Source organism: Aulonocara stuartgranti (assembly GCF_965226115.1).
Source record: "Aulonocara stuartgranti genome assembly, chromosome: 4".
Lineage (NCBI taxonomy): Eukaryota > Metazoa > Chordata > Actinopteri > Cichliformes > Cichlidae > Aulonocara > Aulonocara stuartgranti.
The window spans coordinates 726,096-742,326 of record NC_138942.1 but is presented as its reverse complement, the minus strand read 5'-3'; the positions used below and the strand labels follow the sequence as shown (position 1 = coordinate 742,326).

At 43.6% G+C, this 16,231-nt stretch overlaps 1 protein-coding gene across 4 annotated transcripts in view; it reads left to right on the top strand.

Annotated features, from left to right (window-relative positions):
* arhgap27l (Rho GTPase activating protein 27, like) overlaps positions 1 to 16,231 on the top strand; it is a 40,688-nt gene that overhangs the window by 2,759 nt on the left and 21,698 nt on the right. For all 4 annotated transcript variants that reach the window (XM_082530899.1, XM_082530897.1, XM_082530896.1 and 1 more), the window contains exons 2-3: positions 10,282 to 10,407; positions 10,776 to 11,737. In XM_082530899.1, coding sequence (XP_082387025.1) covers positions 10,377 to 10,407; positions 10,776 to 11,737 — 993 coding nt within the window. In that variant the 5' untranslated portion in view covers positions 10,282 to 10,376. The remainder of the gene's footprint in view (positions 1 to 10,281; positions 10,408 to 10,775; positions 11,738 to 16,231) is intronic.

Here is a 16,231-nt window from a genome sequence, read left to right as displayed (position 1 = left end):
TAAAGAGTGGGGTAGCAGGAGGGTAAAGAGTGGGGTAGCAGCAAGGTAAAGAGTGGGGTAGCAGGAGGGAAAAAAGTGGGGTAGCAGCAGCCTAAAGAGTGGGGTAGCAGCAGGGTAAAGAGTGGGGTAGCAGCAGGGTAAAGAGTGGGGTAGCAGGAGGGAAAAAAGTGGGGTAGCAGCAGGGTAAAGAGTGGGGTAGCAGCAGGGTAAAGAGTGGGGTAGCAGCAGGGTAAAGAGTGGGGTAGCAGGAGGGAAAAAAGTGGGGTAGCAGGAGGGTAAAGAGTGGGGTAGCAGCAGGGTAAAGAGTGGGGTAGCAGCAGGGTAAAGAGTGGGGTAGCAGGAGGGAAAAAAGTGGGGTAGCAGCAGCCTAAAGAGTGGGGTAGCAGCAGGGTAAAGAGTGGGGTAGCAGCAGGGTAAAGAGTGGGGTAGCAGCAGGCTAAAGAGTGGGGTAGCAGCAGGCTAAAGAGTGGGGTAGCAGGAGGGTAAAGAGTGGGGTAGCAGCAGGCTAAAGAGTGGGGTAGCAGCAGGCTAAAGAGTGGGGTAGCAGGAGGGTAAAGAGTGTGGTAGCAGCAGGCTAAAGAGTGGGGTAGCAGGAGGGTAAAGAGTGGGGTAGCAGCAGGCTAAAGAGTGGGGTAGCAGCAGGCTAAAGAGTGGGGTAGTAGGAGGGTAAAGAGTGGGGTAGCAGGAGGCTAAAGAGTGGGGTAGCAGCAGGCTAAAGAGTGGGGTAGCAGCAGGCTAAAGAGTGGGGTAGCAGGAGGGTCAAGAGTGGGGTAGCAGCAGGCTAAAGAGTGGGGTAGCAGGAGGCTAAAGAGTGGGGTAGCAGCAGGCTAAAGAGTGGGGTAGCAGGAGGGTAAAGAGTGGGGTAGCAGGAGGGTAAAGAGTGGGGTAGCAGCAGGCTAAAGAGTGGGGTAGCAGCAGGCTAAAGAGTGGGGTAGCAGGAGGCTAAAGAGTGGGGTAGCAGCAGGCTAAAGAGTGGGGTAGCAGCAGGCTAAAGAGTGGGGTAGCAGGAGGGTCAAGAGTGGGGTAGCAGCAGGCTAAAGAGTGGGGTAGCAGGAGGCTAAAGAGTGGGGTAGCAGCAGGCTAAAGAGTGGGGTAGCAGGAGGCTAAAGAGTGGGGTAGCAGGAGGGTAAAGAGTGGGGTAGCAGGAGGGTAAAGAGTGGGGTAGCAGCAGGGTAACGAGTGGGGTAGCAGGAGGGTAAAGAGTGGGGTAGCAGGAGGGTAAAGAGTGGGGTAGCAGGAGGGTAAAGAGTGGGGTAGCAGCAGGGTAACGAGTGGGGTAGCAGGAGGGTAACAGGAGCCCAGAGTTCACAGGTTTGAGGCCAGTCGCTTCCAGGTCCATTGATGAAAGAGCAGCTGATTGGATGTTTGCTGAAAGCTCTGGGCCAGAGAAAATGTTTGGCTGTCCCGCTGCTCTGTGAGCACACACACACTGTTGTTCCTTCACAAAGACAGGAAACACACCGCTATGTGATGTCATTGAGGGGTGAGGTCAATGCCGCTGTGTGGGCGGGGCTTGCAGCAGACAGGAAGTGCAGGCGCTTCCCTGTGTAAACAGAGCTGCCCTGAGATCAGCCTCCTGCTATTGTTCTAAGCGAATGCCTGGCTCAGAGGCTGCTGGGAGGGAAATAGCCCCGTACTGCAGACAGGGTGGCTGTAGCTCAGGAGATCCCTCGCACTCCCTCTGAGTGGCTGAACGAGGCATGTTACATCTCGGACAGGCGTCCAAGTCAACATAACCTCTGCTGCATTGCAGTTCACCTGCTTCTCTCTGTCCAATTAAATCAAAACACAGACTCAGGTGCTGCTCGAGTGCAGAGACCCTTCAAGGAACAGGCAGGGAGCACGTGAACTGCCAAACTTCAAACCAGGGTAGTGATGCAGCGCGTGCTCCTCAGCTCAGACTCAGATTTCAGGACGGACAAAACTACGTCCTGTATGTCCAAATATTTACAGCTCTGTCTGCGTGTGGCGATGTTTGATGCTGAGGATGCAGGTCCAGGTTCATCATTTCAGTCACAATCACCTCAAATGCCTTTGCATGTGCTTCACACCTGAGTTTTGTTCCTCCTATTGGTGCAGTACATTCTAGTCGCACCTACCACCCCCCACCCCAAGGTTGAAAAATGAGCACTGACCAAACCCTGCAGTCCCTCTACTGTCCACCAGAGGCTTCAGCAGAGGGTTCAGCCCGCATAGACTCGAGTTTTCAAGCAGTGTTAATTCTGACAGCAGGTTTCTTGTCGACTAAACATCAGGAGACTGCAGCACACTTAGGCTACATCCGCACTAATACGTTCTCGTTTGAAAACGCATAATTTTCTCTCTGTTTTGCCCTCCCGTCCACACTGAGACGGCCTTTTCATTCAAGAAAAACACACTCGAAAACACATACATTTGAAAACTGTTTGTTCTTTTGTGTCGCAGTGCGGACAGCGCAACCGCAGACTTTTTGAAAACAATGACACATCAGATCACTTTTATTTTCACATCATATGTGCAGGTACACGGGTACAGAACACGCGAGTGAAATTCTTGTGTGCGAGCTTCACAAGCAACGGAGGTGTGGAAAAATACAAAAACATAAGAACAAGCAAATATAAGAATGGCTAAATCTGAGTCTCACATTTTAGTCATGTGATGCAGTCATGTGACCAATTAAACTAAGATAGCGGAGGACATTATACAGCAGTTGTTTTGTTTGACTGCCCTGTTAAAGATTAATATCAGCCTGTACATGCTTCAGAGAGCTTTTCTTCAAATTCTTTAATTCTCACTCGCTTTTGCAACTTTGTACTTTTGTGTTACTCGCAGCAACAACTCCACCTCATTGTGAGTCCATTTAAAAACCTTATTGCCGACGTTTCAAAGAGCCGGAAAAGTAAATAAACCTAATTAGTTAATGTTAGTTAACCTAATTAGTTCTGATTGGATCTCATCTGTCCAGAATGTTTTCGTCTCGTTTTAACTGAAGTGTCGATACATTTCATCACTGTTTTTGTCCTCGTGTGTTAGTTTTATGTAGTTTACACGGATATGAGGAAAAATAAACCTTGAATGTTCAGTGAGGGTTTCACACAAAGGACTGAAAAACTGAAAGCAGACGGGCTTCAGCCTGCAGTCTGCTTCCTCGGACTCTCTGTGTGAAACAGAGCTAACCTATTTTAGCCATTGATTTGTTCCAACTGTTTGTCTTTGGTTAATGAAACACAGCAGCGTTAACTCCTTCACTGCGCTGGGAGATAAATGTGATGTTTGTTAAGTGGACTGAAGTGTTTTTGCTTCGGGGCTGTGGGAGGAGTTCAGACCTCACTTTGACCTGTTCTGACATGAAAGCAGAGGAGCTGATAACTGTCATTCCTCTGCTTTCAGTCCATGAAGACAGTCTGTCCTTTCCTCAGTGTTAGAGACTTTCATTCATTCAGAGACGTTCGTTCTACAGCTGTTAGAAACGTGAGTCAGGGAAACTAGAATCTTACAGACATGGAGGAAAGACAGATAGCCTTGGGCAAGGTACGAACCCAAGTTGCTCTCTGATGCATTTTTCAGTGTGAATGTTGGATGAAAAGCGTGAAATGTGTAAGTGAGCCTCGGGTGCTTAAGAAGACAAAGACTGTGAGCAGCGGCCATGTTCTCGCTGTGCCTGCAGTGAAAAGGCAGGTCTGCTGGGTTAGCTTACGGTTCTATGTTGATATAATGCGGTGGCGCCCAAAACTGTGGTTTGTAGATGTGCTACAGTTGGCTCAGCTCTCACAGCTCATCAGACAGAAACGCCCACAGACGGGTTATACAGGTGTTTCCACGAGCTCGCCAGCATCTACCTGATGGTGTCATCAGACAGAGGCGAAGGCTTTGAGTAGGAACACCAACTGAATCAGCACGCCTCCTGGTTTCTGCACCGCTCTCATCCACTAACACAGTGGTTCCCAAACTTTTTTTGCTTTGTTTTACAAGAAAAATGGTCCGTCCCCCCCACGCACGCACAAAACATCCTCCAACCACACACGCCCATATTTTGCTCCATTGCAGTTTATTTCACACCTCAAACATTTAGTAAACAATTAAGCAAATACAAGTAAACTGCAATAAATTACAGGCAGTAATAAAATAAACTAGTAACTCTTTTATGCTACGTCCGCACCTACACATGTATTTTTGAAAACGCAGCTGTTTCTATGCGTTTGGACCTTTCTTCCACGTAAACGGTGTTTCCAATCACCGAAATTTTTTTAAACTCCTTTTTTGCGTTTACGTGTGGACGAGTAATACAGAGTTCATCACGCAACGTCAAAGGTATGCGCCTTTTTTCACGTCACGCTGTGGCCACGTTATTGTTTACATGAGATGAATTGCAGAATGACAGAGAGACAAAATGCTGTTAATCTGACTGTCTGCAGGCTTTACACGCAGTTACTGTCCCTCCATTTACAAAGGCAGAGGCGTCACGGTGGGATTATTTTACGTGTGGTTGGTTTTTTCCTGTGTAATAATGTTCAACATTGCTGTCAATACATTTTTCAAAAAATGCCTCTCTGTGCAAAATGGGTTTAAAAACATAAACAGCTGTGGGATCCTGTTTGTCTGTGATTTGAACAAATCGTGGCAGGATCAGCCTGATGTTATTTGTATCCCGCTGTCTGTGATATAAGGCAAAGCAAGGCAAGGCAAGTTTATTTGTATAGCACAATTCAACAACAAGGTGATTCAAAGTGCTTTACAGAGACATTAGAAACAAAAACAAATAAAAAGCATGATTTAAAATTGATTAAAACAAGCAAACAAACTAACTAACTAATTAACAAACAAACAAACAAAACAGTATATAAAATCAAAACAGATAAAATCAGAACAGTAGATAAAATCAGTAGTTAAATGTAAGTTTTGAAATTTAAGCTTAAAGTGTGGATTTGGTGCTTTATTCAAATGCAGCTGAGAACAGGTGAGTCTTCAACCTGGATTTAAATAAACTGAGTGTTTCAGCTGATCTGAGGCTTTCTGGGAGTTTGTTCCAGATATAAGGAGCATAAAAGCTGAATGCAGCTTCTCCGTGTCTGGTTCTGACTCTGGGAACTGATAAAAGACCGGATCCAGATGACCTGAGGGATCTGGATGGTTCATACTGGGTCAGGAGGTCATTGATGTATTTTGGTCCTAAACCATTCAGAGCTTTATAGGCCAGCATCAGAACGTTAAAGTCTATCCTCTGACGGACAGGCAGCCAGTGTAAAGACCTCAGAGCTGGACTGATGTGGTCCACTGTTTTGGTCTTAGTGAGGACTCGAGCAGCAGAGTTCTGAATGAGCTGTAGTTGTCTGACTGATTTTTTAGGTAGACCTGTAAAGATGCTGTTACAGTAATCAAGCCTACTAAAGATGAATGCATGGACTAGTTTTTCCAGGTCCTGTTGAGACATCAGATCTTTTATCCTTGATATATTCTTGAGGTGATAGTAAGCTGACTTTGTTATTGTCTTAATGTGTTTTTCTAAGTTTAGGTCTGCATCCATCACTACACCCAAATTTCTCGCCTGGTTTGTGGTTTTTAGATGTATAGATTGAAGTTCTCTGGTGACCTGTAATCGTTTTTCTTTGGCGCCAAAGACTATTACCTCAGTTTTGTTTTTGTTTAGCTGGAGAAAATTGTGGCACAACCAGTCATTGATTTCCTCAATGCATTTACCAAGAGCCTGTACAGGGCCTCGGTCTCCTGGTGACATTGTGATATATATTTGTGTGTCATCTGCATAGCTGTGATAGTTTATTTTGTTGTTGTTTATAATCTGTGCCAGTGGGAGCATGTAGATGTTAAACAGAAGGGGTCCCAAGATGGAACCTTGGGGAACTCCACATGTGATACTTGTCTGCTCAGATGTGAAGTTACCTATTGATACAAAGTATTTCCTGTTTTCTAAGTATGTTTTGAACCAGTTTAGTACAGTTCCTGAGAGACCTGTCCAGTTCTCCAGTCGTTTGAGTAATATGTTGTGGTCAACTGTATCAAATGCTGCACTGAGATCCAGTAAAACTAAGACTGACATTTTTCCACTGTCTGTATTCAGACATGTGTCATTGAACACTTTGGTCAGAGCGGTTTCAGTGCTGTGGTTCTGTCTAAAACCTGACTGGAAGGCATCGTAGCAATTATTCTGTTTTAAGAAGTAACTGAGCTGTTGAGAAACTGCTTTTTCAATGATCTTACTTAAAAATGGGAGATTTGAGATCGGCCTGTAGTTGTTCATTTGTGTCTTGTCAAGATTGTCCTTTTTCAGTATAGGTTTGATTACAGCAGTTTTTAGTGATTCTGGAAACACACCTGATAATAAAGAAAAGTTGACGATCTGTAACAGGTCTGACTCTAAAGTCTTTGAGACCTTTTTGAAAAAAAACTGACCACTTACCAGTTTTTACTTTGTGTGACTGTGATTTAAAAAAAATAGATACCAAGATCATGATAGAAAAGCGAACAATAAATGAAGAAGCAATTCATGCCTTCAATTTCGATTTAGCACAACAAGATTGGAGTTCGGTGTATGAAGAGTCAGATGTGGACAAGGCTTATGATAATTTTCTAGATATTTTTACTATGTGGTACAATAAACATTGTCCTGTAAACGAACACATGACAAAGAAAAAAAAGATAAAAAGTCCTTGGCTCACAAAAGGAATTATTAATGCTTGCAAAAAGAAAAACAATCTGTATAAACAGTTTATCAAAGTAAAAACAAAAGAAGTGGAACAAAGATATAAAGCATATAGAAATAAATTGACTGATATTATAAGAACGAGCAAACAACTTTATTATAGAAGAAGATTATATGAAAATAAAAACAATATAAAAGGAACTTGGGATGTGTTAAACAACTTAATTAAACAAGGATCTTCTGGAACATCATATCCTGAATATTTTACTGATGCAAATGGTGAAAATCACAACATGAGTAATATTGTCGATGGGTTCAATAAATTCTTCATAAATGTTGGCCCTGAACTAGCAGCGGACATCCCGTGTCATAAAAATGAAAGTATCAGTAATATAAAATCAAATCCCTTTTCACTGTTCCTCTCAGCTACAAATGAGCAAGAAGTAATAAATATCACATTAAAATGTAAAAGTAAGTCTTCAATGGATTATCATGACATAAATATGTCTGTAGTTAAACAGGTTATTCTGAATATTGCTAGTCCCTTAACATATATCTGTAATTTATCATTTCAGTCCGGTTGTTTTCCAAAAAAAATGAAAATTGCGAAAGTAATACCACTATATAAAAGTAATGACAAACACAGTTTTACCAATTATAGGCCTATTTCTCTACTGCCTCAATTCTCAAAAATTCTAGAAAAACTTTTTAATTCAAGATTAGAAAAATTCCTTGAAAAACATCAAATAATAAATGTTGGTCAGTATGGTTTCAGAACGCAAAGAACCACTTCAATGGCGATAATTGAGGCAGTAGAAGAAATTACTGATACACTGGATAAAAATAAATATGCAGTTGGTATTTTTGTTGATCTCAAAAAGGCCTTCGACACAATCAATCACTCAATTTTACTGGATAAATTGGAAAGATATGGTATTCGAGGGAAAGCTGGTAACTGGTTAAAAAGTTACCTAACAGGTCGGGAACAATATGTTAGCATAGGGCATTACCATTCAGAGAAACTTGGTATTACATGTGGTGTTCCCCAAGGGTCAGTGTTGGGACCAAAACCTTTCAATGTATACATAAATGATATTTTTGATGTTTCTCAAGTACTTAAACTCATACTGTTCGCAGATGACACCAACATATTTTTCAGTAGCGATGATTATACTGATCTTGTAATGACCGTAAACAGGGAGCTAAAATTAATTAAAAAATGGATGGACGTAAATAAATTATCATTAAATATAAATAAAACTAAAGCAATGTTTTTTGGTAATTTAAAATATAATATAGAATTACCAATTATCATTGAAGGTGTACCAATTGATAATGTGAGTGAAAACAAATTTTTGGGAGTCGTAATTGATAATAAAATTTCATGGAAACCCCACGTCAGACACATAAAAACCAAAATTTCCAGAAGCCTCGCAGTTTTGAACAAAGTGAAACAATTCCTTGATAAAGATGCACTTCGTACTCTGTACTGTACCCTGGTTCTTCCATATCTTACATATTGTGTGGAAGTGTGGGGAAACACATATAAAAATACAACTAATCCATTAGTCACAGTACAGAAACGAGCACTGCGTATTATTCACAAGGCTGGTTATCTAGATCATACTCACAAATTCTTTCTTCAGGCAAAGTTACTTAAATTCCAGGATCTGGTTAATTACAATACATCCATAATTTTGTATAAAGCTTTTACTAAACTTTTACTGGCAAATTTACAAACTAGATTTGAAATTCGAGAAAAGGTTTATAATGTGAGAGGATTTGGAGAATTCAAATTACCCAGAACTCGAACAACCCGTAAAGGCTTTTGTGTGTCTGTATGTGGTGTGAAAATCTGGAACAGTCTGAGTTTACAATTGAAACAATGCAAAAATATTCATAGATTTAAATTTCTCTACAAACAGTTGGTCTGGTCACAGTATACTCAATGATGGGTTTTAGTGTGCTCTGTAATGTCTGTCCTCTTACCATTGCTGGTATGGATTCCAAAATAAAAAAAATAAAAAAGTGTGCGTATGTATGTACATATATGTACATGTGTGTGTAGATATATATGTATGTATATGTATGTGTGTTTGTTACTTGTAGTTATTACTGCCTGTTACCTGTGGTAATGCAATTTATAATTTATATATTCTGTATTCAGTTATGAAGGCTCTAATTGTTGGTTGCGAGCTGCCGCTTAGATGCTTGTATGTGCCCGGGGCTGTTGATGGGTCTGTATGCAATGATGGGCGTAGCTGCGGGAAGTTTATTGTTTTTTTTTGTTGATGAGTGAGTATAGGGGTGGGATTTAATAAGTTTTCTTCGTCCCACTCCTTTTTCAGGCAAGTTTTGTTTTTTGTTTTGTGTATTTTATGTTCAATATAGGTATTTGTTGTGCCTGAAAATGAACAAATAAATGAAATGAAATGAATGAAACTTTACTGTATAAAGAGCAAACATCTCCAAAATGTCAGGAGTAGATAGTCATTACAACAAGTGTTTGTGAACTAAAAATCAAGAATGTGGGATCCTGTTTGTCCGTGATTTGAACAGCCCAGCGCTGCTCCCAACGCAGGGAAAACCAATCCTGCAGGGAGACCTACCTCGGCACTTGTGCAGGTGAAACCAAAGGGCAGATTTGCTTCACCATATTTTCTAGTCTTCTCTAGGCTTAAAATGAAGTTGGTTTGGAAACATATTCAGCGATGCTTCAGCTCCTGCTTTGCGTTTGTGTGGGAGCCCCGTGCTAGCAGTGTCCAAGCGTTTACTTATTTATTTTTTCCTTTTCATACCCCCCCCCCGCAATGGCTCTGCGTCCCCCTAGGCGGCGGGCCCCACACTTTGGGAAGCTCTGGTGATCATAATTAATTCCTGTTAAACGTGTTAATGCAGAGCTTCCCAAAGTGTGGGGCCCGCCCCCTAGGCGCAGAGCCTTTGCAGGGGGGGCGCTGCAGTATGAAAAGGAAAAAAAGGAATAGGGTTAGGGGGAAGGGCACTTACGCACTGCTAGCACGGGCTCCCACACAAACGCAAAGCAGGAGCTGAAGCATCGCTGACTAGAGACTAGAAAATATGGTGAAGCAAATCTTCCCTTTGGTTTCACCTGCACAGGTGCTGAGGTATGTCTCCCTGCAGAATCAGAGACAAACAGGATCCCACAGCTGTTTATGTTTTTAAACCCATTTTGCACAGAGAGGCATTTTTTGAAAAATGTATGACAGCAATGTTGAATATTATTACACAGGAAAAAAACAACTGCAGGTAAAATAATGACACCGTGACGCCTCTGCCTTTGTAAATGGAGGGACAGTAACTGCGTGTAAAGCCTGCAGACAGTCAGATTAACAGTATTTTGTCTCTCTCTGTCATTCTGCAATTCATCTCATGTAAACGTGGCCACAGCGTGACGTGAAAAAAGGCGCATACCTTTGACGTTGCGTGACGAACTCTGTATTCCTCGTCCACATGTAAACGCAAAAAAGGAGTTTTAAAAAAACTCTGTTTTCGGTGATTCGAAACGCCGTTTACGTAGACGAAACAGCTGCGTGTTCAAAAATACTCGTGTAGGTGTGTTTGTATTTTTGTCTGTTTGCTAGGCATTGTTTTTATTTTGTGTGTTTGTTTATTTTTTCCTTTAGGACGGGGGTGTAGGATCAGGAGTGATCTTTGACCAGTTACCTTCAGATTAGATCTTCCCGAGGGGGCGGGGCCTGAAAAGCCCAGGGTTGTCAAAATGGCAGCAACATCCTCCTTGCAGAGCAAAGGTGAGTCACCCTACTGTTGCAGGTGAACTCCAGCTTATTTAGACTCTGATTGGATGAAATCACCACATTAAGACCTGATGAAGCTGTAGAGGAGCGTTCGATGGCGCTGCTCTGGCGCGTCTGCATGTTTACAGTCACAGCTCATGAGCACATGTGCTTCACATTACTGCCATCTCCCTGCTCGTGACCAGCTCGTCTGCCTTCTTTAAAACTACATATAGCTTCAGGAAGTGAACCGGACCTCATTTTGACCTCAAAAACTGAACACAGCAGCTTTGAGAAGGTTGGGTTAAAATCTGTGGCCCGTTGTGTCATCACATTCAGCTTCTTGAAACTTTTCTGTTCCTCTGTCTGATCCTTTCTTTCAGGTCTGGGTCTGGTTCTGGTGGAATTTGGGTACGAGTACGAGGGTCGGGATGGGGCGCTGGTCACAATCAAACCCAATGAGCGCTACATCCTCCTGGCGAAGACCAACAACCACTGGTGGCAGGTCCAGGAGGATCGCAGCTCCAAGCCCTTTTACATTCCGGCCAAGTACGTCAAAGAGCTGCCGTTGGAGTTACCGTCTCCTCTGGACTTTGCTGATCCTCCCAGTCCCGAACTGGTGCTGCCTGTCGTGGCTCCAATCCCTGTGGCGGTGCCTGTCCTCATCCCAAAGCCTCTAGAAGAGTCCAGAACCAAACCAAGTGATGACATGACCATCAGACTCACACCCGATGCGGTCAAAAGGCACCACAAAAATGAAAATCGGATGTCTACATTTGGCGTCCCGCTGGACTTCCAAGATGTGGCACCTCGGCTACCTGGGGCCCCTGCTGGCCCTGCAGAGCCCGGGTCAACAGCAAACAACAGAACTGCAAACTCTGCCGATGGCAAGAAGCCGCCTCACCTGTCAGGCTACGTGGAGGACGCCAGGGATGCCGGGAAACCTCGCGTTCCCAGCTTCAGTCCGGCAGACCCCCTCTCAGTGCCCCGGCCCCAAGCCCAGCCCATCCGGGTGGAGACACCAGTGATCCCGCCCCACAGCAGCCTCCACAACATGTCCTCATCCCCAGCAGGACGTCCGGATGGCCACGAGTCTCCAATAGAGCCAGATGAGGAGGAGCTGGCAGAGGAAGAAGCAAGCGTGGAGGAGAGCGTGGAGGAGAGCATGGAGGAGAGCGGTGAGGAGGGGCGGGACTCAGTGAAGGGCGAGGATTCACACCACATCTACGAGTCCATCCAGGACCTGAACCTGGACCTGGAGGCTCTCGTCGGAGCGAGAGCGAGCCCTGCAGCACAGGTCGAGCCTGCAACACCTGAGGCTGCACCAGCCCCACCTCCCACACAGGTAAGTCCCCAGACTATGAAAATGACCCTTTGATAAAGTCTCTGATTGTTGACTTTAATGTAATCAAATATCTTTTTACAACACCTGGACTTTACTTTTATTGAAATGATTGGTAAAATGGCACAAAGGCAAAAATAAGTGTTCAGGAATGGTTAAAGAACAATATGTTACAGAGTCCTCCAAAATAAAAGTCCTGTGCAGCGTGTCATTTCCTGCAGTTTCCACACAGGAAACAAGTTTTGGAGGAAAAGAAAAGGCCAGTTCCTCTTTTAATTCTCAGCATACCAGAAACAAACTGCTGACCTTTGACCTCCAGACCCACTGAAGCTTAAGAAAACTTAGTTTAAAGATTTAGTTTAAAACTATTTTTTGTTTACTGCTTTTGTTAGTTGTGATCTTAATGTTTCTTTCTTTTGGTTTTAAATTTAATAATTTACTGTTTTTTAAATATTTGTGTAGTTTAACTTTGTATTATTTGTATAAAATAATTTCATTGAACTCAAGTTGCTTAAAACCTACAGAGAGCAGACATTTGTGCGGGCAGGGTTACTGAGGGGAGCTTTTCCACGGTTCAGGGTCTGTAGTGATGTCACAGCTGGCAGGATGTGTTCAGGGTCGGACAGGAAACTGCGAGAGGATGACGCTGCAGCGACACCTGCAGGTGAAAACAGTCTTCAGTCAAGGTTAAATCACGCTGCATTACAGCAGACAGAGCACCTCCTACCCAGCATGCCGTTCAGCTGCTTTAATCATCCGTCCATGCGTTTTCTTTTGGTTATCCAGTTCAGTGATAGGGGGGTGGAGCCTCTCCCAGCTGTCACAGGGTGAGAGGTACACCTGGACAGGTCTCCAGTCTAACACATAGACACTGACTGCACGTGTTTGGAGGAAACCGCCCAGATACTGGAGTTGAACCCCGGACTTTGGTGCTGTGAGGCGACAGCGCTGAACGCTGCAGCATCGCTCAGCTGCTTTACTTAGTAAAAGTCTGCTTGCTCTGTAATGACAGTGCATATGAATGATAACACAGTGACAGTAAAATAACATTCCTTATCGTGACACTCGCTCCGGCTGTGAGCTCCTCGCTGACGTGTAATTACAACAGTGAGTGTGTGGTGAAGTGGGTGTGTCTGCTCTTCAGTCATGGAGCAGGTAGACCAGCTGCTGTGATCTGAGCACACGAGCTGTGGACACTCAGGGTTTAAATTAGAAAAATTAGATAAATAAATTAGATGCAGAGACGGGTTTAAGGTGGAAATACTGGAATAAAAGAAGTGATTCTGAGGTTTTAACCAGGGCTGAGTATCGTCACTGATTTCTAGAATCGATTCAATTTGAATCGGGGAAATTTTGCCTCAGTCAGAAATATTATAATTCAGATCATGCATCAGTGCATTTCCATTTTTTATATCTATTAAAAGAAAGCTGACACTTGTGAGACTTTATCAACGGTGTGAGCATCACAGCAGAGGCCTTTGTGTCAAAGTACGTGAGGTTAAAACAGAAAAAGATTTTCCTGGCCTGAGATTTTATAAGAATATTCTGCAGTAGATCGTCGGTGAGAAAGTCACATGATCCTGATGCGTCGGCGGGTCGAGCTTTGTGTTCACGTCTCTGTGCAGAAGCCTGTTCCTGCTCTCAGTTACTGTTTTAAATGTTTGCTGGTTGTTGAAATTTTGTGAGGTTTAACCTGAGATTCTGGCGTTTCGGGCAAAATAAAATTATATTTAAAAATCGATTCAGGATTTTAATGAATCGTATCACGTAATCCAAGCTAGAATCGATTTTAATCGATAAATCGATAATCAATACCCACTCCTAGTCATTACCCTCAGGGGAGTTCAAATCATGTTCAACGTCACGTTAGCGCCGTCAGTTTCTGTGTTTGATGAGCAGCAGCTGCTTCTTACCTCTGTGACCATCCGACTCCTCGCATTGCTTTCTGATGTCAGCAGGTAACGATGAAGTGTGGGCGTCGCCTTTAAAGCAAACGTTTTGAGTTTTCAGAGTTTGAACTTTTTTCTGCTGCTTGGGTTTAAAGATGAGCTGGCGGCTCAACTATTACAGTTTTTGCCCTTTGCTTGAACACATTTTGCAAAACTTCGCTCATTGTGCCAAAACTCTAAACACAAGTAAACATGACACAACACTGGGAAATATACCATTCACATCTCTGCCAAATGGAAACTCTGCTCTCAAAACCTAACATTCCTCTGTCAAAATGTAACTCTGTTGACAGAATGACACATACCTGCATCACATGCAAACACTTACAGATCAGGGGACACACTAGTCTACTTTATATAAAACACTGCAGTCTTTGATTTTCATTGTTTATTCAGAAGGCATATTTTCAGGAGACACAAACAACCAAAAAAGCAAATAGGCCTACTCAATATTGTCCACTGCAGTACCATGAATTCAGATCATGCAAAAAAACCAAAAAACTATACTGTAAACACAAAACATCATGACAATTGTGCATACGTGGGCTCATGGATCCCGCCGTCTGTTGGGGTCTGGCCACAGGACCTCATCAACATCGCAAGCAATGTCCTCTCCCGCTGGGCACCGGGGAAAATATCCTCCTGCATGTCGAAACCATCCATGGATTGCTGTCACCTGAATGTCGCCGCAGGCCTGTTCCATTGCCTGCAGAAGAGGCATGCGGGCATGTGGTTGGCGGTCATATACACGCCATCTCCAAGCCTAAAAAAATCCTCTATAGGGTTTAAAAATGGTGAGTAAGGGGGCAAGCATACCACTTCAAATTGACTGTGGTTGGAGAACCAGGCCTGGACCAGAGCAGCCGATGGAAACTGACATGATCCCAGATCACCACAAACCTGGGCTGATCTGGTCTGTTCTGTACAACTATATCATGGAGAGCATCTAGAAATGTGAGTATGTGTTGGCTATTGTATGGACCTAGTTTTGCATGATGATGCAGAAGCCCTCGAAGGCTTATGGCGGCACACAATGTGATGTTTCCCCCGCGCTGCCCTGGGACGTGCACAACTGCCCTTTGGCCAATTACATTACGACCCCGTCGTCTTGTTTTGCTCAGGTCGAATCCAGCTTCATCAATGAAAATGAATTCATGAGGCTGTGCAGCTCCATCCATGGCCGAGATTCTCTGTAAAACAAAGAGAACATATCACTGCACTACAGTGCTACACATACAGAACCCTCACCCATCACACAGGTACCTGTGTAGCTCTCAGGATGGATCCATGTGGTACTGATATGGTACATATTCAGCTGCTACTGGACTTCACCAATACTCTATTGTCATGTAAAGGACAGTTACACGTACCCGTACATATTCAGCTCGAAGTCCTTTGACCCCGTCACTGGTCCTCTCAAATGGGACTCTGTAGAGCTGCTTCATGGTGATGCTGTGTTTACCCAAGATGCATCTGATGGTGGTGATGCTCACATGGTTTATGTTGCTGAACACTCGCCTGTCTGCAAGTATTTGCTTTCGTAGCTGGTGGAGACGGATGGCATTGTCTGCCCTCACTAGGTCCACAACAGCAAGTTCCTGCTGTTGTGTGAACAGGCGTTGGCGTCCTGCCTCAGAAGGTCTTCGAGTCGTTCTAGAGAAATACAACCACATGCTGTCATGGCTTTGCTTACTTTCTTACAGTACTTTACTGTATATACTGTATCATCCACTGTACAACACTGTACTTCAATATAAGTAATCATGCTATGTTTCACAGAAACCACCACTTTGGCTGCAAAAGCAGCATTAGCACCCTGCAGTACCCTGCACACTTGATATGATGATATACTGTAGAACAGTGCTATGAAACCATCTGAGTAGAGTAGAAGGCAGAGAGGTGAAGACAGACCTGCTTTCTAGTCTGAATGTTCGTATTACAGATGCCACTGTGAAGCAGCTTCGATGTGGGTGGACTCTCTGCCCAGCTTCCCTCATAGTCAGGCCGTGGTTGATGACATGGTCCACCAAAGTTGCTCTTATTTCATCAGAAATATGGGTCCGTGCATGGCCTCTTCGACCTCCTCCTCCTCCTCCTCTTCCTCTTGCTCTCCCTCCATCCATGCTTGCAAAGTTCTTGAATTGGCTAAACTGAGGGCTTTTTGTAGTTGGCTAATTGGTGTTCAGTTTTGCAAGTAAGTGCCTTCAGGTGTGTATTGAGTGGTTGCAATTACCCGATGTGTTTTGTATTTTGGATACATGTGTTTTCCAAATGGCACCCTGAAATTTCATTTTCTGAACGAAGTGTCTTATGTATGAAATAGAGTGTACTATGCAGGACCATGTGTGTTGCATAATTGCAACTAGGGTGCAAAGCAGTGCTTTTGTTTAAGGTAGGGGTACAAGTGTTTGAGGTCTGGTAACAAAAGCTTCAAGTTGTGTTACTTTAGTCTAAGCATGGCTTTATAGTGTTCAAGCAACGGGCAACAACTGTAATCTTTAACAGGGCTGTCAAAACTGCAAACAAAACAACTGCTGTACTGCCCTCC